Below are 27332 nucleotides of genomic sequence, written 5' to 3'. Positions count from 1 at the left end.
TTTTGACCTTTTTACCTCTTATTTGACCATTTTGAATTAATTACTTTGACCTTTATCTCATATTTTGACCTTTTAGTTGCACAATTTAAAATTTTTAGTCATATTTTTGCCTTAAAAACATGATTTTCACTTTCTTTTTCACATATTTGCCTTTTAAAAGCATTATTTTAACATCTAATTTTGTGTTTTGACCTTTTGAACTATTAAGTTTGACTTTTTATCAGTGCCAATTTTTTCCTGGTGAAAATGAGGTTAACAGTTTGGTTAAATGTTGACCCTGTTAGGCCCTGAGGTTAGACTGTGATTCAGAATCCGGCCCCTTCTGTGATTGAGTTTGACACCCCTGCTCTACACGGTTCATTTATACGCCTGTAAACTGCTACTGCCGCAGGGTAGGTGTCAGACTATCTAAAAACATTTTTCCCTGCAACGATTCACAGTAAGTGATATGTTAAATTATTGAAAGACAGCCCGCAGTAAACACAACTTTAGCATGAACAGAACAGAAACATTTAACCAACAGGGGGCACCAGACCACAAGTTCCCCACAGGAGCTTTAATCATGAGTGATGCAATCAGAATGCCTCAAATGTTAAACATACACAGAAAACCTTTTGAAAAATACTTTTTAAAAAAAGAGTGCAACTCTTGCAGACATCCAAAAAGGACTGTAGCTCATTAAATGTGATAAATATGAGGTTTTCTTGTGGTTCATAAGATATAGGCTCATGATGACGTCAGGGAACCTTCACTGTGACCTATTGCACTGAACTCAGAGGGGGAATAGGAGATCTGTGCTTGTTGCATGCAAATTACAACCAAGTCTAGCATGCAGATCCGATATGAAGCGGTTGGTGTGAGGCTCCCATGAGCCGAAGTGGTCAGATGAATAGAAATACATTCAGATTGGTAAACATTTACAAAAGTGAATTACTCTGGTAACTTTGTGTTGATGTTTTAAGTGGTTTCCATTAGATTTCATTCAAATAGGTGGGACTTTCTTAAAAGCAGTGATTTAAAAAAGGGAATATTATCTCAATTTGAATAATCTCACATTCAAAAAGTCACAAGTAATCTACTCAAAAATAAAACAAAATAAAAAGAGGGGGTTACATTGTGGTTACATAATCCGACAGGCTTATATTCGGTTTGGTGCCTCTGTTAATCATAAAAAATGGAGGACGGGGTAATGGTGGGGGGTCTCATGGGGTTTCAATCTTGAGCCTCCAAGACGCTAGCCCAATTTAGACACATTCACGCACAATCCATGGAGAAAAAGAAGACAGGGGAGATTGAGACAGGCAAAGGGGGAGAAAGGGAAGAAGAAGTAGAAGAAACGTCTTGATTTCTCTCTCGGTGTCTGTAGAGAGGACGCAGGGCGCGGATCACAGAGCGCCGGGTCTATTTTTAGCTCCCCGCGCCTGTTTAGCTTTCGACGCACGTTCAGAGTGCAGCAGCAGAGCGCCGGGATGCTGCTGCTCCAGACGGGCTTTATGTGGAAAAGCCTGCGTATTCAGACGTGTCCGCCCTCTCCTCTCCTCTCCTCCGCACACACTGTTTTGTTAATCTGCCGCGCGCTTTTACGCACGCACGCACGCACAGCGGAGCAAACTAATAATCCCCTCCCTGTTTGAGGGGAAAACAAGCACGTGTCAACCAAAGCTCCCGTGCTGTTAACCAAATGCACAGTCTATATACAGCTGCTGCCTGGAACACGTGACGCACTCAGCGCGCTCTGCAGAAACAGAGGAAGGGCGTGGCACGAGTTGAACGGGAGGGGGCGGGATGCTGCTCGCGCTCAGGCCGCCTTTGCTGAGGAAGACAGTGAGATGCTGTGCCCTATGGTGATTGAACAAAGAAAAATAATCAATCAAGGCGGACTGTGGATTTCTAACCAAACCGCCTCTTCCAGAAACATCTCCAGCCAGGACCGCAGCCACAGCCTTCTGCACCGCCCCCTGACCTCCTCTGCTGCTGCTCGCTTTGACACCAGACACATCCAGTGAGGAGCAGAGCTGACCCAGGGTGCCTCTCTTTTCCCACCTGGGTCTGCTCGCTCACACGTCACTAGGGGTCCTCGCACGGTGGGCCACACTGGCTGGCACACAGCCGCAGCACACAAGCCACAGCGCCTTCTGGATCTCCTGGTTCCTGAAGGCGTAAATGACCGGGTTAATAACAGAATTATACGTGGCAGGCACCAGGGTGGCGTAGGTGTAGAGTGGTGGGTAGGTGTAGTCAGCGATGAGGGAGTAGACTGTGAATGGCATCCAGCAGGCAGCAAAAGTACCTAGGATGATCGCTAAAGTGGACACGCCTTTCCGTGTTGTGACGTAGTGGGGCGTGGCAGCCAGGAAGTGGTGCTGGAGGGCGATCTGGTGAGCGTGGCGCATCACGATCTTGCAGATCTGGACGTAGAGTTGCAGCATGAGGCCGAAGAGCAGCAGGAATGAGACGGACAGCACGGCGATGTTGTTCTTCGTGAGCGGCCGCACCACGCTGCAGGTCACCTCCTCCGCCAGGCAGTTGACCCCTGTGACCGGCAGCAGGCCTAGACACAGCGACAGCCCCCACAGCAGCACCAGCATGGTGTAGGTGAAGGCCGCCGTCCGCTCTGAGTTGTAGGTGAGGGCGTAATACAGAGACAGGTAGCGGTCTATCGTGATCGCCAGCAGGCTGAAGACAGACGCCGAGAAGGAGGCCACCACCAGACCCACAGTCAGCAGCTGGGCCGAGTCTGAGCGCACCAGGTAGGCACAGGTGAAGTGCAGCACCAGACCCAGGCCGGCCAGCAGGTCGGCCAGCGCCAGGCTGCCGATCAGCAGGAACATGGGAGCTCTGAGCGCCGGGTTCTGCCAGATCACCAGCACCACCAGGGCGTTCTCGCAGGCGATCAGAGTACCCGAAGAGCACAGAACGATGTCCCACGGGTTGACCAGCAGGGGGAGCTGGCTGGGCGTCAGGGGTTCCGGTGGGAATGTCCCCAGGCTGGTGCTGTTATCTGTTGGGCCCCCGCCTCCGCTGGCCCAGGCTGTGGGGTCCGGGGTGAGCCAGCTGGGGGTGACCGCTGGCTCTTCACTCATTGTGCCCCCCGTCTGGAACCAACACAGAAAAAAAAACAGGTGATGAATACTAACCTTCACATCCAAGACAAAAAAAAACATGGCCACACGTTCCTCTATTGGTTGTTTATCCCTGTGCATGGCCTTGGATTGTGGTTGTTTTTTTCTGAAACATGGGTCTTTCTTTCCTAAAGTCCCCCATCCCACCTCTATGCACACCCCTGCTATAAGTCACCTGCATTCCACAACAAGAGTGGAGGTGAAGACAGGCCTGTGAATGAACATACATAGACAGAAGAATTACCATAAAGTAGACCCTTAAATGCATTTCTATTAAGCTAAACAAATGGACATTTCAGCTCAACATGTGACGTTTCCCCGTTAGACCTCCTGTTAAGGCTATTTTAACATGTTACTCCGCACGTGAGGAGCTTTCTTTATTAATTCATTGAGAGGGAAAATGAACCAGGATTACAGAAAACCACAGCAGGCTTTGCAGCAAATTTCAGGCCACATTTCCAAACAGAAGATGTCGATAATCCTCCCACTGGCACCGGTAATAATTCACACGGCTGTCAGACACCAAGCAGAGCAAGATACCGCACCCGACATGAGCATAAAACCTGCCTCTACCGCCATGCATGCACCTCACACTGACGGCCATATGGTGCTGCTTCACCCATCTCTGCACCTTGCATCACAGCAGCTCCACGTCAGCAGGAGGATGCTGGAGGATAAAAAAAAAAAACAGGGTGCATTTTCCATGCATGCTCAATAATGCCAATCTGCAGCCGCCCAGCCTACCTTGACTCAATGAGGTGACACTTCGCGTCTAGATGGAGGAACAGCCGCTTTGTATTTCCATGTTATTGATAGGGATGGTGCAGCAGCGCCGGGCGGACACGCACAACCCGGGGAGGAGGATGAGGAGGATGGAGGGGATGCTGGTCCTCTCTGCCTGAAAAGCGGGGATGATGGAGGAAGAAAGAGAAGAAGAAATAGAGCGCGAGGCGGCTCTGCCGTTAACGGCGCATCGCCGTGGACTGCGGCTGTGCGGGGAGCAGCGAGCCGAGCAGCGGCAGGAGGAGGAGGGGAGGGGGATGTGTGGAGGAGGGGGGGTGGGGGGGTAGTGGTAAAGGAGGAGTCCCAAATGGGCCAGACCTCCAGAGAGAAGTAGAAGTCTATAAATGAAGTTAACGTCTGGTTTCAAGGACAAAGACAGATCTGTGTGCAGGGATCTATAGTTGGCTTGATTACATTCACACCTGAGGTGATCTGACTTTAAACAGGTGAGCTGCAGCTGGGTGATTCTCTCCTGACTTTGTCTAAAGATGCAGGGACTGGCTCTGCTATTCTGGTCCTGTCTGTGCTATTAACAGCAACCCTGATGTGTGTCACCACCTCCCTCCCTCCCTCCCTCTCTGTCTGTCCTCCATCTTCTCTGTCTCACCCCTCCATCACTGCAGCTCTGCCTCCCAGACACCTGGGGCTGCTGGGTGGCTTGCTGATGTGACCAGTTAGCTGATGGAGCCCTGTGTTGGCTCCTTTTTTTTTTTTTCTCCCCAGCCTTTAGGTTTTGAATGGATTAAAAATAGCTCCTGTTGCAGTGGGAGAGCTGCACTACCAGACTGCTTCTCTAGAGGGCGATGTTGAGCTGTATGAGTCATCAGTGCGCACCTGTGGGAGACAGAAAACAGCACAGCCTGCCTCAGTCTTACTCACTTTTATTTCTTTTTCTTTAAAACAGAAAATGATCGCTTCACAACAGGCCTTTTTAAGCAAACCCTCACGTTAAACTTGCCAACACCTACAAAACGGTATCAAAAGTGCACCATAGTGTTAATACATCTTCTCAAGCTCTAACATTTCCAATGATAATATTATCTTCTTAATATTTATACAAATACCATCCTGTACACTGTAGAAATATACAACCCAGTGCGCCCCATCACACCCGTCCTCCTCTACATCCATGATCAAAAGCATGATCCGCTCCTCTGTTTATCCCAGTGCAGAATACCAGTGTAGAGGGGTGCAGACACCAGGCCAATATTACATCATATCAATTATTAAATACCCACTCAACCCCACACCCAAGGCAAAAACTAACAACGCACTCATACAACCGACCAACCGACATCTGTACAACCCTCATTCAACGTCTTTTTTTGAAAAACAATCCTGACACAGTTTTCATTCATTATCGTCTCATTGTCCAGGCGGCAGCAGCAGCATCCAGCCGGAGAGGATGGGGTTAAAAGGAAGAGGGGGGGGAAGGAAGGTTACAGGTGGGGAACGTTTGCTTCCAAGGCTGAGCTGAGTGCGTAAGAAGCACAAGTATGAACTAGAGCTGCGCGGGCTGCTGTGGCGCATTTATGGTCCCCACACAGAGGGAACAGAGCATTTCTCTGCAGGTTTCTGTGGTTGAAACGCTCAGCTCCAGCTTTAGTCTCTGGACTGGTAAAAGAGGATGTAGCCTGACTCTGAGTTCTTGGAGATTTCTGAAGTGAGACCGTAGAATTCCTCTATGGCCTGTGCATCGATTTTCTACAAAGAGAGAAAAATGACACGAAGAAGGATGAGGACACATTGTGTTAATCTGAATGCTACGTAGATGCAAAATGATGTCACTCACCTCCACAATATCATCATCAAATAACAACCAGAAGTCGTGGCTTTTCACTATAGCGATGTAGTGACCTCGGTTTGGACCACTGAAAATAAACAGAAGTCTGCATTAGCTCCACAGAGTAAACTTTGTGGTCAAACATGTATTTATTGAAGCTAAAGACCAATTAGAGTCCTAACAGACCAGTTTTAAACTTCAGTATTATACTGGAAAAATCAAACATTGACTCCAGTTCAGTCACAGATACAAAACAAAGCATGTCATTAATTTTAGTCACTGACACTGGCCTGAAATTTTCCAGAGATTTTCAGGAGTGTATGTGTGGAAAGTTGTGGTAAAAAAAACAGTTATTGAAGTGGTTTTTCTGTCAGGCCCCCCAACTCTCACCTTACATATCAACATGTAAAAACACAAAAATGTTTGACAAACACACCAGTTTTCCCAATGTTTGCTTACCAATTACTTTTTTAATGTACTACAACATAAAACCTAAAAAGTTTAGTGTTATTATCAGACTCTAAGAATATGAAACATTCCTGTAAAATAAGAACTTATTAAACATCTTTTAAGGTTTATACACCCAGTCTGTTGTAAGCTTATTTGGTGCAACAGATCTTCTTGAGCCCTGGAGACAGCCACTCTCAGTTCATTTTAAATGTCCAGCTTTGATTTTTTTGTCTTAACTGAGACAGCAGCAGAAAGAAAATATATAATCTCAAGGCTCTTGTGCCTAGCAGTGGGTACTCCTTTTCTACCCCCCTACAAAACGCTGACAATGACTTGGATTAGAACTGCAATAACAACGTTAAATCTGAGGTGACATCAATAAAAGACTCCTCTTCTACAGCGCTGCAGCCATCAGCTGGTTTTACTTTGCCTTGCCTTGCTGTGCCCCCCTTGTCATGACCCCACGTCCCCCTGGGCGGCCCACGCCTCGCTTTGGGAACCACTGAGTTATGAGAGGTAATGCAAAATACAAAATATGAAACATTCTCTTGTGTTTTTAATTCTAAGGGGACTGTTGCTTTTCCAATACTTTGGTTTATTTTTCTTAAAGTGACAGCTCCAGTGTGATAAGAGGTCAAAAGTACCTTCACACACTTCAGGTGGTAATACTAGGATTTTCCTTCATCTTTATTTCCTTGAATAAAACAACACTAGAGCATTTTATGTGTTGTGTTTTGTGTACTGCTATTAAATGACTGTGTTTAATCTCTGAATTTTTATAGTTTATTACAACTTACTGCAGTTTTAACTGCATGTTTCACTCAAAACAAATACTTCAAGACCACAGAGATAACATGGATCGGCCCTTATCATTGAATTGATGCCGGAATCAAATGAATACACAGAAATCAACTTTATCAGAATGAACCCAGGGAGGAGGAGGAGGATGCTGGTCCTCTCTGCCTGAAAGCAGATATTGATTTAAATTGACTGTACTGACTAACAGACTGTTATACATTTAGAAATAAGCAAGAGTGCATGTACAAAATGACTCACTGAGGTCCACTAATCCCTCGTTGATGAAACAACACTTTTCAAGAGTTCAAGCTCAGCTGCTTTTTCTGTGCTAGTAACTGAAGGTGAAGGTTAACCACTGAAGAAACAGTTCTTTATTTAATGGCTTTAATTTTCAGTTTGTACTGTCACAAGCTATAGGCTCCAGCCCCCCGCACATGGAGAATTGAAGCCCCTTCATCTATGCTCTTCAACAAAAGTATGTCATGTTCTTTAAAATGTATGTTTAATTTAGCCTAGTTTCTTTATATTTATGTAAAACATGGATTTTAATTTCAGAATAAACATAAATAATAGGCCTGATACAAACTGAGCAAATGAATGAATTAGATACAGAAATATCAGTGTGTGTCAGGCTCTGTGAGAGGGAGGAGACAAAGAATCGTAAATATCAAACAGGTTTGATATTTACAATTCGGGGTCTGGGAGGTTACGACACCATTTGGAGCAGTAAAACAATCGTTTTGACACCACACACTTGACTATTATTCAGACAAATAATTGTTTGCGACGAGGCTCCACTCAGGATACACCCCCATCATGGGGTGAGGCAAATCTTGTCCCAAATCAGGCTTAAAATCCTGTAGTGTGCGGCTGGCCAAAGACAGCAAACATGGCAGAACAGTCTTTGGATTAAGATCAGAATTTTTAACTATGCAGCAATCTTAACAATTCAATTGACATAAAAATACAGAACAAAGATTTAAAGTGGATCTAGCATCAGAACAAGCATCTCAAAAATCATATATTTGAAATATACTTCCAAAGTACATGCCAGTGCCTGTAATATGATTTATAGTAGGAAGTACTGTGGGTCACGCCCCCTCTGTTGGAATGAGTGTCGAAACAGCTTAAAGCCTGGTATACACTGTGCTGTTTTTGGCTGTCCCAGATGAAAGATGACCAATCAGCCTATCTTTGGTCGTGGTTGTGGCTCTAAAATGGGGGTCCTACTTCACACTGAGACAGGTTGACAGACGGCCTTGTCATCGTCTTGTTATGTGCCTGGTTGGATCATTCTTTGTACTTTTTCAAACTAAAGCTCTCTGATGATCAGTGTTAACTTCGTCAACTAAAACCAAGACTAAAACTATTCGTCAACAGCCTTTTTTCCCTTACAAAAACTAGACCAAAACTAACAAAAACAGATCCATGATGAGGAAAACTGACAAAAACTAAGTTTAGTTTTCGTCTAGATGACTATAACTAGACTGAAATGTAATGTAGTTTTCGTCAGACATTCAAAATCCGTATTTCTCCACTGTGGGTAAATTTGTCAAAAAAAACAGTGCATCTATAGCTTTTCTGCCTCTTGGCTGTAGAAAGCAGGGACCCCAGGTTTAGCAGGGTACAGAGAACACACTACCATGATTTGGTACCAGATTTAGGCATAAATGCTTGGATTAGAAGTAAAGACTAAAATGTGAGGACTTTTTATGGACTTAAACTAGAAAGAATAGAAATGACTAAAATGAGTTGAAAACTAAAATGCATTTGATTTAAAGACTATAACTAAGACGTAAATTAAAAATAGCTGCCAAAATTAACACTGCTGAAGATCTCATAAATATCGACGCAACATAGGCTTGGTTACTAAAAAAATCCCTACATAAATCGATATCGAATCAAATCAGGCAAACAGTGGTGATACCCAGCCCTGCTGCACACATCAAACTTGATGTGGTATGAGATTCATGTTGCACAGTGTAGCCTGCCAGAAGCTTAGAAGATTGCTAAAAATGTACAGTCTGTAGGAGGCTTAAAACATAGTTGCCTTTTTCAGGGGGAATAACAAAAACAGGAGTAAAATGGACTCTAAGGACAACTCACAAAAGACACAGTGGTCTGTGGGCATCGTGAAATGAAACTAGGGTCGGGTTTTGTACTTTCAGCCGCTCAGTGGATGTAACCACAGTGACTTCCGCCTACCACATCAGATCTATACCCTCTTTATGGTCTCATGCCACTATGTGGACATGTTGAAGATAAAAAGCAGACTTTATCAGATTATTTTTATCATTTGAAAAATTCTTTCCTGTAAAGTTTCACTTAAAGCTTTGCTGGGCAGTTATTTTTGTAAGAAATAAAATGTCAGAGAAAACAAAAGACATAAAATCTAGTATCAGTGTCTCTGACAGGCCTGTGAGAAATCTGCCTACATGTGCTCCTATCTCCCTGCATAAACTGAGCAGACATAGAACTAGACAGTCTGTGCTCTCACTTTCCTGCTCTAGCTTTAAGCATTATTCTGACATAATTTAACTAAAATCCCAAACGTGCTATAGCCTGAAATCCTGACATACATTTCATTATACAACTCTTTGCTCTGAAAATAACCTCGGTACGTTAGAGCTAAAATGAGACAGATAATTTACATCCATAGGACTCACCTGCTAAAGTCCATGTGAGCCTGACCTTTAAATACACTTTCTTAGATTAATTATTTCTAAGCAGTCATACAGAGTCAGAGAGTCAGAAACGCGGTGTAGAAACACAGACAGACAAACTCCCACACACTGAGAAAAAGAGCTGAATGGTGATGGATCTGTGTTTTCTCATACTGGATAAAAATTCTAACACACCTGTTTCTCCTCCTCATGTCAAAAGGTTTGAGTGCATTTTTATTATTAGAGCGTTTGTCTGCCTGTCTGTGGTTGCTGTGGAGATGGTCAAAAAGGTGTTGTTGTTACTGCACCTACACACCTCCCACAATGCACCACCACAGCGACCAGGTCGTAGAGCCTCTCTGGATTGGTGGCGTCCCCGGAGGTGTTGAAGAGGCGGAGCTCCAGGGGGAAGACGACGCGATAGGACAGCTTGGTGTAGCGCTGCAGCTGCTCCATGTACTTAAAGCGCTTCAGGTGCAGAGCCAAGATCATCGGCAGTTTCTTCACACGCATCCTGCATCACAAACATGACGGCTCTTCACAACAAATCTGAACACCCCACCACATGATCCATGCTCAAAATTAGGAGAAACATGTGCACTGACCTCTTGTGTGCCTCCTGCTTGCTTCTACATTCTTCACAGTAGTATTTGTACTCACTGCACAGTGTCTCTGTGTTACTGAAACCTCTGAGAGCAGATACAAACACAGAACGAGTCAGAATGCAGTTTGAATTCTACCTCTACATATCAATGATTATATAACAAACTCCTGCTTTCTTCTCATGTTTGTAAAGGACACTGCACTGAATTAGTTTTTCATTTCTCCATTCTTAAATAGTCATGCAAAAAGTTGTTTCCAACTCAGACTGATCCTCATAACACCAGCAGTCTATAAAAATCTCTGGGCGAAAGCTCTTTTTTAAATACAACCAACCTTGTACAAAGAAACAGCAGTTCTTGGAAATGATGCTACTTTGCAAGAAAAGCTGCACAGACTCAAATCTCTTCAAGTGTACTGGTTAAGTTTCTATCATGTTACACTTACAAGACACATTTACCTGACAAGCCCAGATAAACCTCTTATCAAAAGGTATAAAAAGCCAAAAATAAGGGCTAGTTACTTTTAGTAAATATGCAGATGAGGACAAAATTACTAGACCTCCTGTGAAAAGTTAAGTTTTTTCCCCAACGTATTTCCTCAGTGCCTCAGAATTTTTAACACAGCTTTTCCAGACATCCTAGTTTTAATTTGGATGCTTACATTATTTTACTTTGCACTCAGAAACAAAATTAATTGACAAAAATCAAAAACTACCAGGGTCTAAATTTTCAGCCCCCCTGATGCTAATAAACAGTTGTGTCTCCTTTTTGCTGGATAACAGGCTGCAGTCATTTGTTTTAGTTTTCAACAAGTCTCTGACACGTCTCCTGAGGAATCCCAGCCCCTTATTCTTTAGCGAATCCCTCAAACTCCTCCAGATTTCATGGTCTTCTGGCATGGACCTTCAGTTCACCCCACAGACTTTCGACAGGATTCAAGTCAGGGCTTTGTGCAAGCCTCTCCATAACGCTCACTTTGGCCTTCTGAAGGTAGTTCTTCTACAGGAGTGATGTATGTTTTTGGGTCTGCTGCTGACTGCTTCAGGTTTGCTTTCTAAATCTTCATATATCCTTCTTACTTCATGGTTACTTCCACCATTATGATATTCCCAGTTCCAGATGTACTGAAGCATCCCGACAGCATAATACTCCCACTGGTGTGTTTCACTGTGGGGACCTTCAAGCCAGACTGAAGTCTGGCGTAAAGGTGGCTTTTCTGCAGAAGTGGCGATCTCCAACCTCTCAGTCCATTCCTGTGTAGGATTTTCTTCTCTGTGATAACAATTTTTGTCTTGGCGAAGTTCTTCACTGGTGTCTTAGCAGTTGTTCTGGTGTCTTTAGACACATCTCTCACTAGTTTTCTTTCCAGAGTCTTTGAAATCTTTCTATTTCTACCTCTGCCAGGCTTGTTCTGGACTGTGTGGCTCTCACTGAATTTCTTGATTTTACTTCTAACTCCAGTTCTTGACTCTTGGAAACGCTGTGATAACTTTTTTGATCCTTCTCCTGCTTTGTGAGAATCAATAATTCTTTTTCTTAGCCGTGATGCTTTCTCCAGTGACAGCTCGAACCCTCACTGAAGTTTTAATACAGCATGTAAACTGGAAGATAAGTTTTGAGCGTTACAAAGTTTGTGTAATCATTTGTGTTGGGCTGAACAAAAAGGTCTGTTCTAAAGGGCGGTAATTATTTTGACCCTAGTATTTTTTGTGAAATAATTTTGTTTCAGTGCAAAGTAAAATAATGCAAGCACCCAAAATAAAGCTACGGTGTTAGGAAAAACTGTATTAAAAATTCCTTGATCTGTTTAACAGAACTTGGAAATTACTTGGGAAAAAGTGATATTTTCATAGGGGAGGTAATAGTTTCGTCCACATCTGTAAATATCAGCAGCAGCAGAGATGTCCCAAGTTTCTTGAAAAGAGATGCCCTTCTATGAAAGTTGGAAAATCTGATTTAAAGACACTAAACAGAGTCTATCTTTCTTGCTGCACTGACAGATATTGTTCTTTTTACAAGCAATGATGACAGTATTTTTTGTTTGTAATTTTGAAATACAAACAAAGGCAGGTGGCGTCCTTTACTGTTTAAAAACTGTAAAGGACGCCACCTGCCTTTGACTTCCTTTGTTCAAGTTAGGCTGGTCTTACAGCAGAGGACTCTGCTAAAACTTTAAAAGACTCTAAAAAGACAGACATCTGAGAACCTCTCACGTCTATAGACAATTTATCATCAAGTCCCTGAGTTTTTAGTCTCAGACAAAGATTTTGCAAAAACTGGGGTCAATCTAGAATAAGATTCCTTAAGAGAAAAAAACGTGTGCAAGTTACAGCATCAACTGAAAAACTATCCCGGCCACATTTCAGAATAAAAGTACTGGATAGAAACATGGGTTGTCTCACCACAGAAACAAACTGATGGGGCTTTTACTCTTAAAGACCCAGGAAATGTGTACCGACATAATACACAAATAGTTGCAGCAATATCTAACTGTAGCTCTGAGCAGAAAGGTTTTCATCTCTTTGGTTATGAGCAGCTTCATACTGAAATACGCTCACGCTTACATTTTCAGAAGTTAAACGTTTTAAGGTGCTCACATACACTGGCTCCCATTGCTTGTGGATGACGGCCGCATCATTGAAAACACAATTTGCACATTGTCGTAACACCAAGACTGAAGAAAGACCGTCTTAAAACTGCTTGCATCGAGTCTTATGACCACCTCACACCTAACAACTAAGATCACGGGAGCGTGCTGCAACTTTAGCATGACCCCCAATGTTTTTACTCCGAATTTGGAATTTTGTCTGCAACTTTGAAACCGCCTGGAAAGTCATTAGGTGTAAGGCGGGCAGTTAAATGGAGACGTACAGACACGGTGCCAATGGATAATGTGCTATCAGTGTTGCAGCAAAGACAAGGCAGTGTCTTTGCCCACTTTTCAAACATCTTTATTCTTTCATTTGTATAAGAGTGCCATCCTCTCGAGGTAAATAGAAGACTGTTCCCCTCTCTTCTTTACTGACATATTAAGAGCAAAATCTCCGCAGCTGTTTTTCAGGAAACTCTTCAAAGGGTGAAAATACCTACAAAGTTTTCACTGCTTACTGCTTCACTCCCTTAATTTTGCAGTTAGAAGATTCTTTTACATCTTTTCAGGTACATTTGCTTTCAAAACAGGAAATAAAGTCGCCTCAGAGAATTAAAAGCACAATTAAGGCATCAGAAATTACATTTTTAGGGTTGATCTCTTATCTAAAGTTTAACATAAACTGGATTATTTGCACCGGGACAAACTGTGTTGTTGAGTGAATTGTTAGATATCTGGTAATGTGATGTTTTTATCAAGAAAAATAAGTAAAAATCAGTAAAAACTTCACTGTGACAGCAATTAAGAGCTGTGCTACTACTTCAAGATCTGAGAAGATTCTCTTTACAAATTACAATAAAACTAAAAAGGGCATAAAATTGTCCTTATTTCTGAGAACCTGGAATCATTTTTAACTTTAATTTGTCTTTCAGTTTAAGATTAATGTCATTTTCTCTTAGTACTAATGCCATCTCCTCAACACCTGAAGCAGCTCTGCGTCTCTGCGCCGTTCACTCACCTGAGGCAGTGTGTGATGGAGGTATTCTGTTCTACATCCACAGAAAGGTCCAGAAAGTCCTCATCTTTGCTGCTTATCTGGAGAAAAAGGATATCACAATAAGCTGAAAGCAACCCAAAGCTTCTGTGAGGAACTTTTGACAGGCCTGGACATAGCAGTAATTTTTTTTTCTTTTAACTGATATTCTCCGGTACTCAACAGGTGTGACAAAAAGTTTCTTCCAGCTTTCTAACAGTTAAATACAACACTATCAAGAATCTTTGCCATAGTAAAGGTAAATAAAGACAGTTTCTGTAAAGTGAAACCTAGCCTGCAGCAGCATGTTCAGAGATTAAATTCACTTATAGAAATAATAATCCCCGTCACTGGTGGTCTGGTTTGTTTTTCCAATAAAACACATCTACATTTATATCAGACCAGCTTAAATCTCCTAACATGAACTTTCCATCACATGGGTTCAAACCTGTTTCAGAAACAACTGTATTATACCTTTCTGCTGTATGTAAGCCACTTAAATTCACCATAATGAAGTGAAGCATATGTAATTGCTGTACTCTTTAGCTAATTCTTACACAAAATGGTACATTTCCTTATGTTCAATGCTATGTTTTGTCAGTCAAATGTGGTTCTGATGGAAGGGACAGAGAGTATGATCCAATCCATCCATTATCTATTCTGCTTATTCCATTCTGAGTCTCTGGGGGCTAAAGTTGATCCCAGCTGACCTCGGGCAAGACGCAGGGTGCACCCTAACCTAGACTGATCACCAGTCAATCACTACGATCACTTTAGAGTCATGTCTCTTGTTTCTGGGAGGAGGCCTAGAGTACCAACGCATGCACCGGGAGAACACGCAAACTCCACACAGACAGGCCCTGTAACCTAACCAGGAATCTCCTTGCTGTGAGGCAAAAATGCCAACCCCTCCGCCACTGTCCAACCACAGAATAACCCAGACTGACTGAATTTTTAAAATGTTATCTAAGGTAGATCTTAGAAAAAATACACCAGTGATTTATGTATATCTGCAGCCAATATAGAGCTGATGCAGATGGCAAACAACAGACTTATTTACATTTTTGCAAAAAGGTGCTACACAACAGTGCTGTACCAGCAAGCCAACAATTCAAATCTCAGGAGGCCTCTCAGTGACAAACACCCAAACCTCTCTGAAGGCTTCATGTGTAAACCAGCTGGCCTGCCTGCGTGTATAATAATGATCAGCTGCTAAAGTTTGCCATATGATAAACATAACATTAGTGCAACAATGGCATGTCGGCATCAGATCTACCTTGCAACCTAACCAGCTGAAGAGAATATTATGAAAGTTGGATCCCTAATAACAACTGTATTGTGCTTAAGTCAAAACAAACTTTATTTACATCTCACATTTTCATGCACAGGGCAACTCAGTATGTTACTGGAAGTCCATGTCATTTGGAAGTCCCATTTGTGTACTTTAAAATAATTGAATAGCATAGCGTAGGGCAGGCCCGTTCAATTAGTGGCCCGGGGGCCATATGCGGCCCGGAACCAACCCTAAAGTGGCCCAGCCTGTGGTCATGCCAGAGACGCAGAGGGCAACCTGTTTCGCAAGTTTTTATAAATTCCCACAGTATTTCAGACCATGAATGCAACACAGTGTGGCTATCGGTGCTGACAGAAGTATCCCCAAGATACCGAGTATAAAACACGTCCTTTTCAACCATAGCTACAACTGTGCTTCTTTAGTTTTAATGCACTTTAAGATGTGCCTGGGTAAGATGTGACCAAAATTATTATTTACAGTTTCATTTTATTTTATCATTCTATTTATTTTATCTTTATTCAGTGAAAAAAAATTCTCCTACCTCAGGTTATGTTCAAATACGGCTCTGTTGCTGTGTCTTTATGTACTTTTTAATTTGCTTTTGTCATGTTGCCAAATTCAAAAAGGAGACTATGAAAAAAAAGTTCATATTTTTCATCAGATTCGTCTGTATTGGTTCAAAATTTGACATTACCCGCTGCTTACTGGGCGTCGAACATGTCTGGCCTGGCTACATATCTTGATTTTAAAATTTGGCCCAGTTGACTTTGTAATTGAATAGAATAGTGTAGGGCTACTAGCTCGTGTTTCACATCACTTGTACTACGGCTAGCTAATAAAAAAGGCAAACTTCTACTGTAAATCAAGCCAGTGTAGTTGTGCTGCGACAAAAAATAATGAATGGTTATTACAAGAATTTGATTTAACTACTGGATCAACATTTTAGGGGAAATGACCTGGTCATAGATTTATTGAATTTGATCCATTTATAGAAAAATACATAGATGTTGTGCATGGCAGGTCTATTAAACATAATATGTCAGGTTTTAAATGTTATCTGTTGTTGATTTATAATACAATAATCAGACCTAAATACTAAAACTACAGATTAGAAATTTACCCATATAGATGTAATCACATATCTCCAAAAATGTACTTTGGACACTGTGAGACATGGTTTTGCATAATCACATTGTATTTGACCAAACAGATACGGAATACCAACCATATAAATAAAGATTAACCATTTTCCCTCTATACTTGTATTGTTTCCGTTTCAGCATCAAAGGGATACTTCAACATTTTGGCAAACTTGCCCATTGACATAATCCCGTTAGTCTTATTAATAGGTTCATTACCTATAGTTGTCGGCACAAGCTGTTTTTAGATTGGCGAGGCTGAGATGGGAGCTCCTCTGACAACTCTATGGAGACATATGGTATTTCCGGCTTTCCCTCATCAAACTCATCAAATACACAATCCAACAACTCCAAACGCTCTCGTTGACAAGTTGTGACCTGTACATTCACCACCACTGACAACTAAAGGTAACGAACCTATTACTAAGACTATAGGAATTACGGTATCCCTTTAAGTATCAAGGTACTGAACTTTGTGTCGACACTGAAGTCACAATTTAGGTATCATGAGAGCACTACTCCCCCTTGATGTAAAAACAGCTATGAGTCTTCTTACTGTTTCACAGGTTAGGCAGCGAGTCTCATTAGTCAGAGTGCCTTGGAAGATCTCATGGACCCAGGTGGGGGCGGGCGTTGCATTGCTGTTATTGTTCTGAGAGTCCAGCGTGCCGTTGGGAAGGCGGCCATTGGTCTTCTCCTGCTTTCTCTCCTCCTGAAGGAGGTCGGCGATGGTGTTGAGCAGGTAGTTCAGGAACTCGTGGGCATCCTGCTGCATGTAGTTATCAAACAACTCTGAGGGACAAAGAACAGAGGGAGAGAGGCTTCAGGGTCAATTTGGCTATTTCATGTTTTACAGGTACTTCAGGGTCTTCTGGGTGTTTCAATATCAACAAGATCTCTTGTAATTGTCAAAAAAGACAAAAGGAGAAAGAGTTTTGTGTGTAAATGATGATTAGGCACTCACCGTTCTCTTTTCGCAGCCGTGTGATGAACTTTTTAGGTGGTATGACGCCCACTTTCCTCTTCTGGTTGGCAATACTGTGAAACAGGTCGGCCAGACAGGTGAGCAGGTTCTCCTTCCTCCGAGGCTGACTGCGGTACGCCAAGATCTTCTCTCGAAACGGTCGGCAGAAGTACAGAGCCTGCAGCACTGAGTTGCAGTAGCAGGTGTTCCCAAACTAAAAACACAAAAAAGCAGAAGCAGAATTAGAGTGAGTCAGGCGGAGATGAAAACAAAACAGACAAACTCCAGGTGAGTGAACCATTCACTTACATTGACCAGGCCAAAGTAGTGTTCATTGACCGGAAACTGCTCAGATCCAATCTCTTTCTCCAGAGCAGAGGCATTGGCGCCCTGTAAAACACACACACACACACACACACACACACACACACACACACACACACACACACAACCCGACTGTCAGTTCAACTTTTATTTTGTGATTTTAAAAACTTAATGCTGAAGCAGATGGCAACAGCTTTGTGTTTTCAAGGTTAGTTCTCACAGAGTTAAAACAAAACACTAATGGCTGCCACCTTCAATCTGCCCTTTGAAGCATGCATCACTTTAACAAAGCGGCCCCTGGCCAGTGCTTCCACTGAACATTACAGCCTTTCAAATAGAAAACAACAAAACATTTCCACTGAAATAGAGCAGAGTAGGTGTCAAGATAACATCATTTTCACTTTAATATGGTACTCAGAAAAATCTAACAATAGTGAGACATGTTTTGATACTGCAGCAAAAAAGCACAAGTGCTAACACCCAAATCTGGGAAATTTATTTTTTCAGTATTCAAGAACTGAAAGTGAACTCCAGCAAAGTCTAAACTAAACTACACATTTTTTAAGGTTTTAGTGAGATGCCAATATTTTGTGCAATTCAGATAGTGTGTAAGAGTTTACCTGCAATGTTTAGATTGATTCCTTCCTCTCCTAAGCTCCTGTCTAATGTAACAGATGTAGTATTTTTAGGCAATGCTGTATATGCTGCCTTTAAAAACTGGACATATGGACGGGGACTGAGATTTTTCATAACCTTACTTTGAGAGGTTTTTAGAGTTAGACCAGGCTGTCTCGGGACAACTACTTCCCTCGGGTATTACTTTAGGGGCTAAAAGAGGAGGATGCATTATGTGGAAAGCCACAAAGTGTGCAGAGTGGACATGCACCTGGATCGGGTCCACAACTGCGCAGCTAATGTTAAACAATGTCGTCATTGCCTGCGTTTAAAGATCTAGTCGTTTGTCAAAGGCCAGCATGCTAACTTAACATAAATGTCCCTTACCTTCATATACTGTAGAGTAACAATCATTACCTAGTCTGAAGTAATCCATTCCCAGCTGTGTTCCAGTTGTCTGCAACCTGCAGCACTGGTTTAGCTTCAGTTACCTTCACATTAGCTAGTTAGCCGACAACCACAACTGCAGCAGGTGCACTGTCACTGTGCTCCAAAACCGACAAATATCAACCAAATTAGTCATTTTTTTATGTGTAGAGAAAAAGTCATTGCTTTTGAGTGGCTACCTACAGCTAGATAGCAGTACAAACAGAGCGGAGAATGCAGTGGGTGGCTGCCTGCTTTACCCTGGTCGGTAAAACTGCTTGGCTAGCACTGACACAAGAATTAACTGCTTGTATCTGTAATTTCGCAGTTTCTAAGCCAATATAATTAAACCTACAGTTTCCATATCACCCCGTGGCCTGAATAATGCCAGTATCAGCCTGTCGTGAACTCACCATGGTACAAAAAGAGGCAAATTTGGAGACTGTCATTAGGATTTCCATTCGGCTAGCGCCATCTTCCACCACACAGCCGCGCGCTGACAAGACTGGGCTGGCTCCCCTCGTGAGAGCAGGCAGGCGATTCTGCTGAGCTCGCGACCGAAAGTCCAACAGCTAAAGAAAGCGAGAGCATTCGCTGCCGGTTTCTTCCGTTTTCGCCGAATCTCGATCAGTTAAGACGATCTTTTCGTGTCGTACTATGAATGTCTCACATTAGGAACCAACGAGCTTTCTGAGACATCATATTTTGCCTTAAACGAGTCAACCAACATCAGAAACTTCATTACCAAAACTATCTACGCTATGATATGGAGGTTTGTATTGTTCCGATACTGCGCATGCGTGTCACCATTATACTGTACGCTCTATTGTGTCAAGGAAATTAAAAAATCTTTGTACATCATGGAAAATACTTCTAGCTAATTTTTATGCGGTCAAATGTATTTTCTTTCTTTTCTGACACGTATTGATCACATATAACCACCTAGGACTGGTGTATTGGCATAAAGAGCGACCGAGTTAACTGGTGACGTTCAGCTGAGCACTGTAATAATCATTTACAACCCAACAAGACAGGAAACATGCAGCGTCCTGATTAGCAAAATTTTATATCCTTAAATGTGAGGTCTTAAAAACTTTACCCTCTTTTTAAGCGTTTAAAAAATCAGGGCTGTATCAGACTTTGGGCTCTTGTGACAGAGAAGCTGCTAAAACCTTAACTTAATGTATAGTTACTAAGTTTTTTTTAACATCTACTTAATTTTTGTATTTGCACGTTTAATTATTTATTCACTTTACTTGCTTTCATCAAACCCCTGGCGCTATGGTTATGTCTATTCGTTTCTTTGATTGTTCTTATGTTTGTTTTATATCTTTACCTTTTGTAAAATACGTTTTTATTGCGAATAAAAAACTAAATTAAAAATGAGGCGTCCTGATGGTAGTTATAGCAGCAGTAGTAGTTGTATTAGCAGTGTACTGGTATATACTTAAAAAATACTACTACTACTGCCTCCAAGGAAGCATCCGGTTTGACACGTTCAACCGCAGAGCACTTAACCGAAGGTCGCCAGTTAGCATGGTTACATTTTACACCGTTACACCAGTCCTTTGGCTGCGTTGAATTAATTTCGTACAGGCATTATCGCGACCCACCTCAGTTGTATTTCTCAAGGCGGAGTTTGGGGGCCTAATATCTCTCTTTCCGCCGTACCCGCCATCTTGTTGAGACCGGGGGTAAGATCCTCTCTTTATTAAATATTATTTTCTTCTTATTTATCATACCAGCCCTTGAGAGTTAAAGGTAAATATGTACATGTGGCATCCCTTCACACAATTAAAGGCCGATGTAGCTTTAAAAACTAACTATTATCGTGATATTTTCGTTGAACGTGAGGAGGATCAGCAGCGTGGCTCTCCATGTGGGCCTGACATGCAGCGAAACGCTCAGTGGAAGAAGTGTTTTTTCTTTATCGCCTTTTTGACCCCGTTTATTTCACGTCTCCCGTTGGATTTATCTCCAAAAGTTGGTAATAATTCAGAATGGGACTCCATACTATAGAAGTCTAGCTCCCTCACGTAGAGGAGCTAAAGCTGTAAATGATCTGTAGTTGCTAGACTCCCCATTAGCATACTCATGAAAACGCCAGAAACTGCATTTTTAAATCATGTGATATCAAAAAAAGCACATTTGTCACGTTTCTTTGGCGTGTGTATGCTAATGATTTTGTTGTCATTATATTTGGGCCCTTTTTAACTTCAGATTTAGTTTATTACAGCTTATGGCAGCTAGGTCAGCCCTGGTTGAATTGAATGGATGTTACTGCAGTTATGTCAGACTTTCCTCCAGTATGGCGATGTGTGTTTTACCTTATTTGAACTGGGTGTGTGTATTTTATCGGATTAAAAGGTTAAGGCTATCAGAGCTAACTGAAGCATGTTTTCTCTCAGTAATCAGGCATCATGACGAACACCAGAGGCAAGAGGAGGGGGACGAGGTACATGTTCAGCAGGCAGTTCCGCAAACATGGTGAGCACAAATTCAACCAATGCTTACTCTCTTTGAAATTATAGTTTTGATTTAATGCAGACTAAATTTGCTGTGAAAAACTTTTCAAACTGACATGAAGTGGCTTCATTTACTCCACAGGCCCGATTCCCCTCTCCACATACATGCGCATCTACAAGAAGGGTGACATTGTTGACATCAAGGTAAGATGCATGTGTTAGTAGTTACTCTGAACGGTTAGTTTGACCGTGTGGTGAGTTTTAGAGATTATGAGACTGACTGGAAATGGCTAACAGCATAACTATTTACAAAAGTACCATAGAATGGTAGGATTTGGGAGAGCTGCATTTTTATTCACTAGAATCCAGCCAAAGCAAAAAACTGCAAACACGGCTCAGAGGTTTAAAAGTTACATTCAAACAAACATCAGAAACTTAGGAGTAGTGCTAGGGAATTAAATTGCAATATGGCCTGCTGTAGTTTACAAATCGCAGAAGTTGCAATATTTCTTAAACTTGAAGTACGTCAAAATGGCAGTTTAATACATTTTTTTGCAGCAGCTGTACAAGCGTAGCCTCCTCCACCCCAGCCACCTCCTTTATAGCTCAAAGCTTGTTACACTCTGATATTCAGAATCATGTTACTATTGATTAATTGCTTCTGAAATAACTTTTTTTTTTCCACTTGACATTGTCATTTATGCGTCCATCCATATGGGGGTTCATGCGCTCTCTGAAAAGTCAGAACATGCTCCTTGACTAACCCAGGTAGCATCTTTAGAGCAGAACCTTCTCTGCCAAGTAAAACTGTAGGCTGTATCCATGGTGAAATGTATGATGAGTGTTCCTGACTGAATCTAGGTTATAATATTGATAAATTGCTTGAATTTGTTGATAATGCATAAGTTGAGTCATCTAATAATAATCGCATAATAAATTGCAATGGCTATTAGGCTATTGTAACTCTCTTTATACTTGGCAACCCAAAAAGTCAATAAAAAACTAAAGTTTGCTCAGAATGCTGAAAAGTGTTAACCAGAATAGAGTGGAACACATTACTCAACTTTTAAAAACCTTGCACTGGCCCTCTGTTTCTTTTGTTTTGGTTTTAAAGCTTGTTATGACCCTGCTCCTCCGTACTTCGCAGACCTTCTTTTAATTTGTTCCCTCGAGAACCCCCAAGGTCCTTGAATGCTTCCCCTTTCAATAGGGATGTACGATACTAATTTTAGCTCCTCCGTTCTTCTTTTACATTTCTGCTTGTATTGTGACGTGTCGTCATTCAGTGATGATCCTCCTCCTTTGATTTCTCAACATGAAATCAAACGCTCTTTTCATTTCACCGGCGATCTGAGAGTGACGGCCGATTCATTTTGGCTAATATAGATATCGATGCTGATATTTAAACGTGTTTTACATGACTAAAAATTCAGTCATTTGAACCCAATTTAAGGTTTGAGGATGAAAAAAGAATCCATTTAAAATCACACTTTAAAATTCAAAGAATCAGGATGAATAATGAAAAATCTCAACTTGCATAGGTCTGCTGGTCCAGCTTAAAACTCCACTAATTTATTAGTATATGTGGCCAAATCTTACAGTCCGTAAATGCTGATACTCACAGCCAAAATAGCTGCAGAAATTTTGATATCTGCCTAAACCAACATTTGCCCTTTTTCATCTAATATATTCCAATATTAGGCCGATAATACTGTGCATCCCTAACTTTAAAATCTCACACGTGACCCACAAAAACATCAGGGAGGGAGCTTTCTGTTTTTATGCCAGAAACCTTTGGAATTAACCACCCCTTTAAATTTGCAGCCTCCCTGGGTCTGATCCGCATTGAGATGGTGTATACAACTGCTGAGGGTGTTCACTCTACACCACACCTGTTGTAGCAGTGACTGCTTTTACTGTTGATAACTGAGACTCTGGGTTTCTCTCTGCAGGGCACAGGTACCATTCAGAAAGGAATGCCTCACAAGTGCTACCATGGCAAGACCGGCCGTGTCTACAACATAACCCAGCATGCTGTTGGCATCATCGTCAACAAGCAGGTCAAGTAAGTAGGATGTGGTATTTACTCTGTGGAAGTGTTCGCTTATGTTGCTTTGATCTAGAAAGAACCAAAAATAATGCTCTCAGATGAACAGTACTCAAAATCGATCTAGATAAAAGATAATTGTCCTGACTTATGATACAGTTGTATGATCAATGGTGTAGATTAGTTTTTGGGAAGGCTATTTAAGTAGATGAACCCACTAATTTAACTCATCCCTTTGCTACTGTATGACTGTATGGCAGAGCTTACAGCATGGAGATGATGGGCAATATGCCTATGTATTTAATTACTTCTTTTGATGTAACACTTTTACATTGCTGGCATTTTTTCTGGTGATTGACCCTGAAACCGGGTCAGAGTTTGTGCAAGCCCACATCTTCTGCCCAAAAATAAATCTCTTCTCTGAACTAGCTGTTATGTGTAGCATATGCCGGTCTTAAATTGATAGGACACATTAGATAAACATCTGCTACTGACTAGGGCTATGCAGATGCATTGGTTTAACAAAAGTTGGGAGTTTTCTGGCCAGAGAGATCAGCCAAAACATCCCCAAATAATGTGAGCATGGACCGATACCAGTAGCAGATGTTCATCTGCTGTGTCCAAGCAATCTTATGCCGGCATTTCTGGAGATTTATCAGGCAGGATTTGTGTCCTGTTGGACAAACTCTGATCTGTTTTCATGGTCAAACAGCAGGGGAAGTGTTAACATTAAGAAACACTGGCATCAGTATTTGCTAGATAATTTTGAACACTGGTATTGGCTCTGATTTAGTCTTGCATCTCTACTACTGACATCGCCTTGTGCCCACATTCTTTGATGACTGCTGATAGAGCTGATATTGACCAGTACCAATGTTAAATCAATGCATCTGTGCATCCCTAGATAAAGCTGTGTTCTATTCTTACTGCTTTTCACACAGGCCAGTTTGAAATTACTCATGAGTCTGTGATGCTCCGTTGTCTTAACCTATTCATGCTGTCAGTATTACATTTATTTTTGGGGGTCTTGAAACCCCGGCCTTAGCCCTGTTATGTGTTTGCTAGTTTTCTCCATCATGAATGAGGGACCCCATCTTCACTTTGCCACCAGGGCTGTTAATGTGCTGCGTGGTCATTCACGTGGGGGAAATTATTTCATCCTTACGAACCCCGGCATAACTCGTGTTTGACCCAGGGTTGTATGGAGGAGACAGTGCAGGAGTATTATGACGATCTGTTATTATTGATGATGGAAATTTGCAATGGTTTCTGTCTTAGGGGAAGGATCCTGGCCAAGAGGATTAACGTGCGTATTGAGCATGTGAAGCACTCAAAGAGCAGGGACAGTTTCCTGCAGCGCGTCAAAGAGAACGAGGCCAGGAAGATGGAGGCCAAGCAGAAGGGCAGCTGGGTTGAGCTGAAGCGTCAGGTGAGGATTTTAAATCCTTTATGTGGGAAATTTGCCGTTTTTTTTTCTCCCATAAAATGAATGAACATTTTTGAAGACATCCTGAGAAGTTTAAACTCCCAGTGCAATTTTAAAGAAGAGATTCTGAGTGAATTTATCCAGGAGATTTAAAGTTTACAACTTAAATGGTTTGCTTATTTTTCTAACTATCGTCTGTATTCTTAGACTTCACGTCTATCATACGACTTAAAATGACCTTGTTTTTGGTCTCCACAGCCCGCTCCTCCTCGTGATGCTCACTTTGTCAGCACCAAGAAGAACCAGCCTCAGCTGCTGGAGCCCATCCCCTACGAGTTCATGGCATAGAGAGCTCACCAAATAAAGGATATTTGTACACACACGCTGCTCGTCCTCCGTTCTTCTTTTACATTTCTGCTTGTATTGTGACGTGCCGTCATTCAGTGATGATCCTCCTCCTTTGATTTTTCAAAATGAAATCAAACGCTCTTTTCATTTCACCGGCGATCTGAGAGTGATGACCGCACATGTCACAAGCACTTCACACCCTCACAACCCCCTCTTTCAAGGATTTGGTATTTCATTTATTTGAAGCACAGAGATGTTATTATGTAAGTAAAGAATTAGATACAGCTAGTGGCAAAATCAGAGCTTTGGTTTATGAAATACTTAAGTATTTTCTAGATTTTGTGATGATTTGTGGCTCTTTCATGTCTGCATTAAACCTCAATTCTCTGTGTGAAGCACCTGATATAACAGGGTCAAAAAAATCTAAGTTTATAAATCATTAGAGCCAAAATGAAAGTTTTTTTTAAGTTTTAAATGTAGTTTATTTTAGTTATTTTCTTATAGCCTGATCATTTAAAAATGTAGGTTCTTTTCTTTTGTTTTTTTTTAAATATAGATGTAATCACATGAGATTTTCTGAAACTGCCAGATCTGACCTGAATTCTTTCCAGACTTGAAGAGATGAATTATAGAAATGAACTTAAAAAAAAAAAAACTATTGTTGAGAACTATGAATGAAAAGCTGCAACAGTAAAGTGATCACTGACACATCAGTGCTTTAAAATCAAAATTAAGCTTCGCCTCCTCTGAGGAAAACCTTTAAAAGGCAGTCTAAAAGTCTATCGACAGAGTCCTGTCACACTGTTTAAAGCCCACAGATCACAGCAAACCAACAAGCAACATTTTCCACCTAAACAACACAACCTGGACCACAACCAGTAGAATGAAAAGATGTCAAAAACTACAGTTCCTCTACAGGGTGGGATTACAAAAAATGAGTTACAGGTGGCAACCCTAACCCCAACCCCTATACAAGGCAAATAAAAACGAGTAAAAAGTGAATTAAATGGGCAAAAAAATAGGAAAAAAGTGGAATTTAATGGCAAAAGGATGCTTTTAGGGGCAAAAAAATGGGATAAAAGTGGCTAAAATAAGTAAAAATTGGAAGATAGTGGTATTTTAATGGTAAATGGTAGCTAAATTGGGCAAAAAGTGAAAAAGGGCAAAATGGGACCAAACTGGCAAAAAGAAGCTTCATAAATTGGTAAAAAGTATGTTATAGCAAAAGGTACCTTAAATGGGTGAAAGTGACAAAAAATGGTGAAAAAAAATCGCCAAAAGAGGCAAAATAGGGAATAAAGGAAACAAGTTGTTATTACTGGCAAAAGGTAGCTTAAACGGGCAAAAATTGGAAAAAAAAAAAAGTGGCAAAAAGTAGGATAAAAGGGTCATTCAATGACAAAAGGTAGCTTAAATGGGGAAAAAATGGCAAAAAAAACGTCCCTTTTTATAAGGTTTTCTGGGGGAATGATATCTAAAATTAAGGCCAAAAAGAGCCACACGTTGAGTATCACTGCTGTAGAATATAACTGGTGTTTTAAGAGATTGCTGCAAGGGATTATTTAATCCACATAATTTGAAATTAAAAAGTTCTGCTAAAGGATTGCTTAAGTTGTTCCGGCAGTGGGGCTGCAGGTTGTGTTTCCATTGTTGTACACTAGGTGGCATTATGCACCAGGCTACATTTAAGTTTTCAGTCAACACATCTCCCAGCTTTATAGATATAAAACCCTGAAATCAATACTTTTTATTCATCACAGATAGTTCTGTATGATTCAGCAGGTTCTTTAATTAGCTCACTAGTTGAACCAAGCTTGTTTCTCTTTACATTGCTACAAAAGGCCATTTTATAGTTGAATATCCCCATAGTTAAACATGTAGATTTCTTTTCAACAACAAAAGGCAACAGCACAGTGAAAAAATATTCCAACTGCAACAAGAAGCCAGAAACAAACATTCTGCATTAAGAAACACAACATTTGAAGAGTCAGTAGAGTCATAAATACACCAGACAGCCCAATGTGTCTGCCTCCAAACTTTTGAAGGCTCCAACAAGACCAGCTCAGAAACTCTGGTCCTTTTTGTAATTTGTTCCAAGTAGCAAACTTCAGCACTTAACCCCCAGTTCATTTCAGACCTTAAGAAAAATCCCTAAAATTGTAGTGCCATGACATCAGTAATATCTACATATAAAGACAATTATGAGCATCAAAATACAACTACAAAAATGAGGTTTTAAAGCTCTGATAGGAGTTTAAAGGCCCTGTTAGGGGTTTTTAACTGGTTCTAAAACATACTTGTGTTCATACTGATGCCTCTAAATGAAATACAAAAGCAAAAGAGACCATCATTGAGAATATAAAATATTTTCTTTTTTTTAGGATATTTTATTTTGCTTTTTGAGGTTTTAGTACAATAACCCAAAATACAGGAAAATACAGTACTCATAGTAAAATCCAT

General features: G+C 41.3%; 3 protein-coding genes across 3 annotated transcripts; 1 reads left to right on the top strand and 2 right to left on the bottom strand.

Annotated features, from left to right (window-relative positions):
- Positions 1 to 279: 279 nt before the first annotated feature.
- gpr12 (G protein-coupled receptor 12) lies at positions 280 to 4087 on the bottom strand. The gene is made up of 2 exons (XM_041814385.1): positions 3867 to 4087; positions 280 to 3095 (listed from the first exon to the last, which is right to left on the bottom strand). Exon 2 carries the CDS (start codon positions 3081 to 3083, stop codon positions 2058 to 2060), a length of 1026 nt encoding a protein of 341 aa, XP_041670319.1. The 5' UTR covers positions 3084 to 3095; positions 3867 to 4087; the 3' UTR covers positions 280 to 2057.
- A 683-nt stretch (positions 4088 to 4770) lies between these two features.
- On the bottom strand, positions 4771 to 19376 carry usp12a (ubiquitin specific peptidase 12a). Its single transcript, XM_041814724.1, has 9 exons — positions 19000 to 19376; positions 17531 to 17611; positions 17222 to 17435; positions 16814 to 17049; positions 13810 to 13886; positions 10205 to 10288; positions 9916 to 10113; positions 5698 to 5776; positions 4771 to 5609 (listed from the first exon to the last, which is right to left on the bottom strand). Exons 1-9 carry the CDS (start codon positions 19045 to 19047, stop codon positions 5508 to 5510), a joined length of 1119 nt encoding a protein of 372 aa, XP_041670658.1. The 5' UTR covers positions 19048 to 19376; the 3' UTR covers positions 4771 to 5507.
- Positions 19377 to 20156: 780 nt separating this feature from the next.
- On the top strand, positions 20157 to 24906 carry rpl21 (ribosomal protein L21). Its single transcript, XM_041813673.1, has 6 exons — positions 20157 to 20280; positions 20995 to 21073; positions 21194 to 21255; positions 23004 to 23116; positions 24377 to 24527; positions 24783 to 24906. Exons 2-6 carry the CDS (start codon positions 21007 to 21009, stop codon positions 24870 to 24872), a joined length of 483 nt encoding a protein of 160 aa, XP_041669607.1. The 5' UTR covers positions 20157 to 20280; positions 20995 to 21006; the 3' UTR covers positions 24873 to 24906.
- The last annotated feature ends 2426 nt before the right edge of the window (positions 24907 to 27332 follow it).

This window comes from Cheilinus undulatus, linkage group 19 (genome assembly GCF_018320785.1).
Source record: "Cheilinus undulatus linkage group 19, ASM1832078v1, whole genome shotgun sequence".
NCBI classification, from domain to species: Eukaryota; Metazoa; Chordata; class Actinopteri; order Labriformes; family Labridae; genus Cheilinus; species Cheilinus undulatus.
This window is presented reverse-complemented; position numbering and strand designations above follow the sequence as displayed.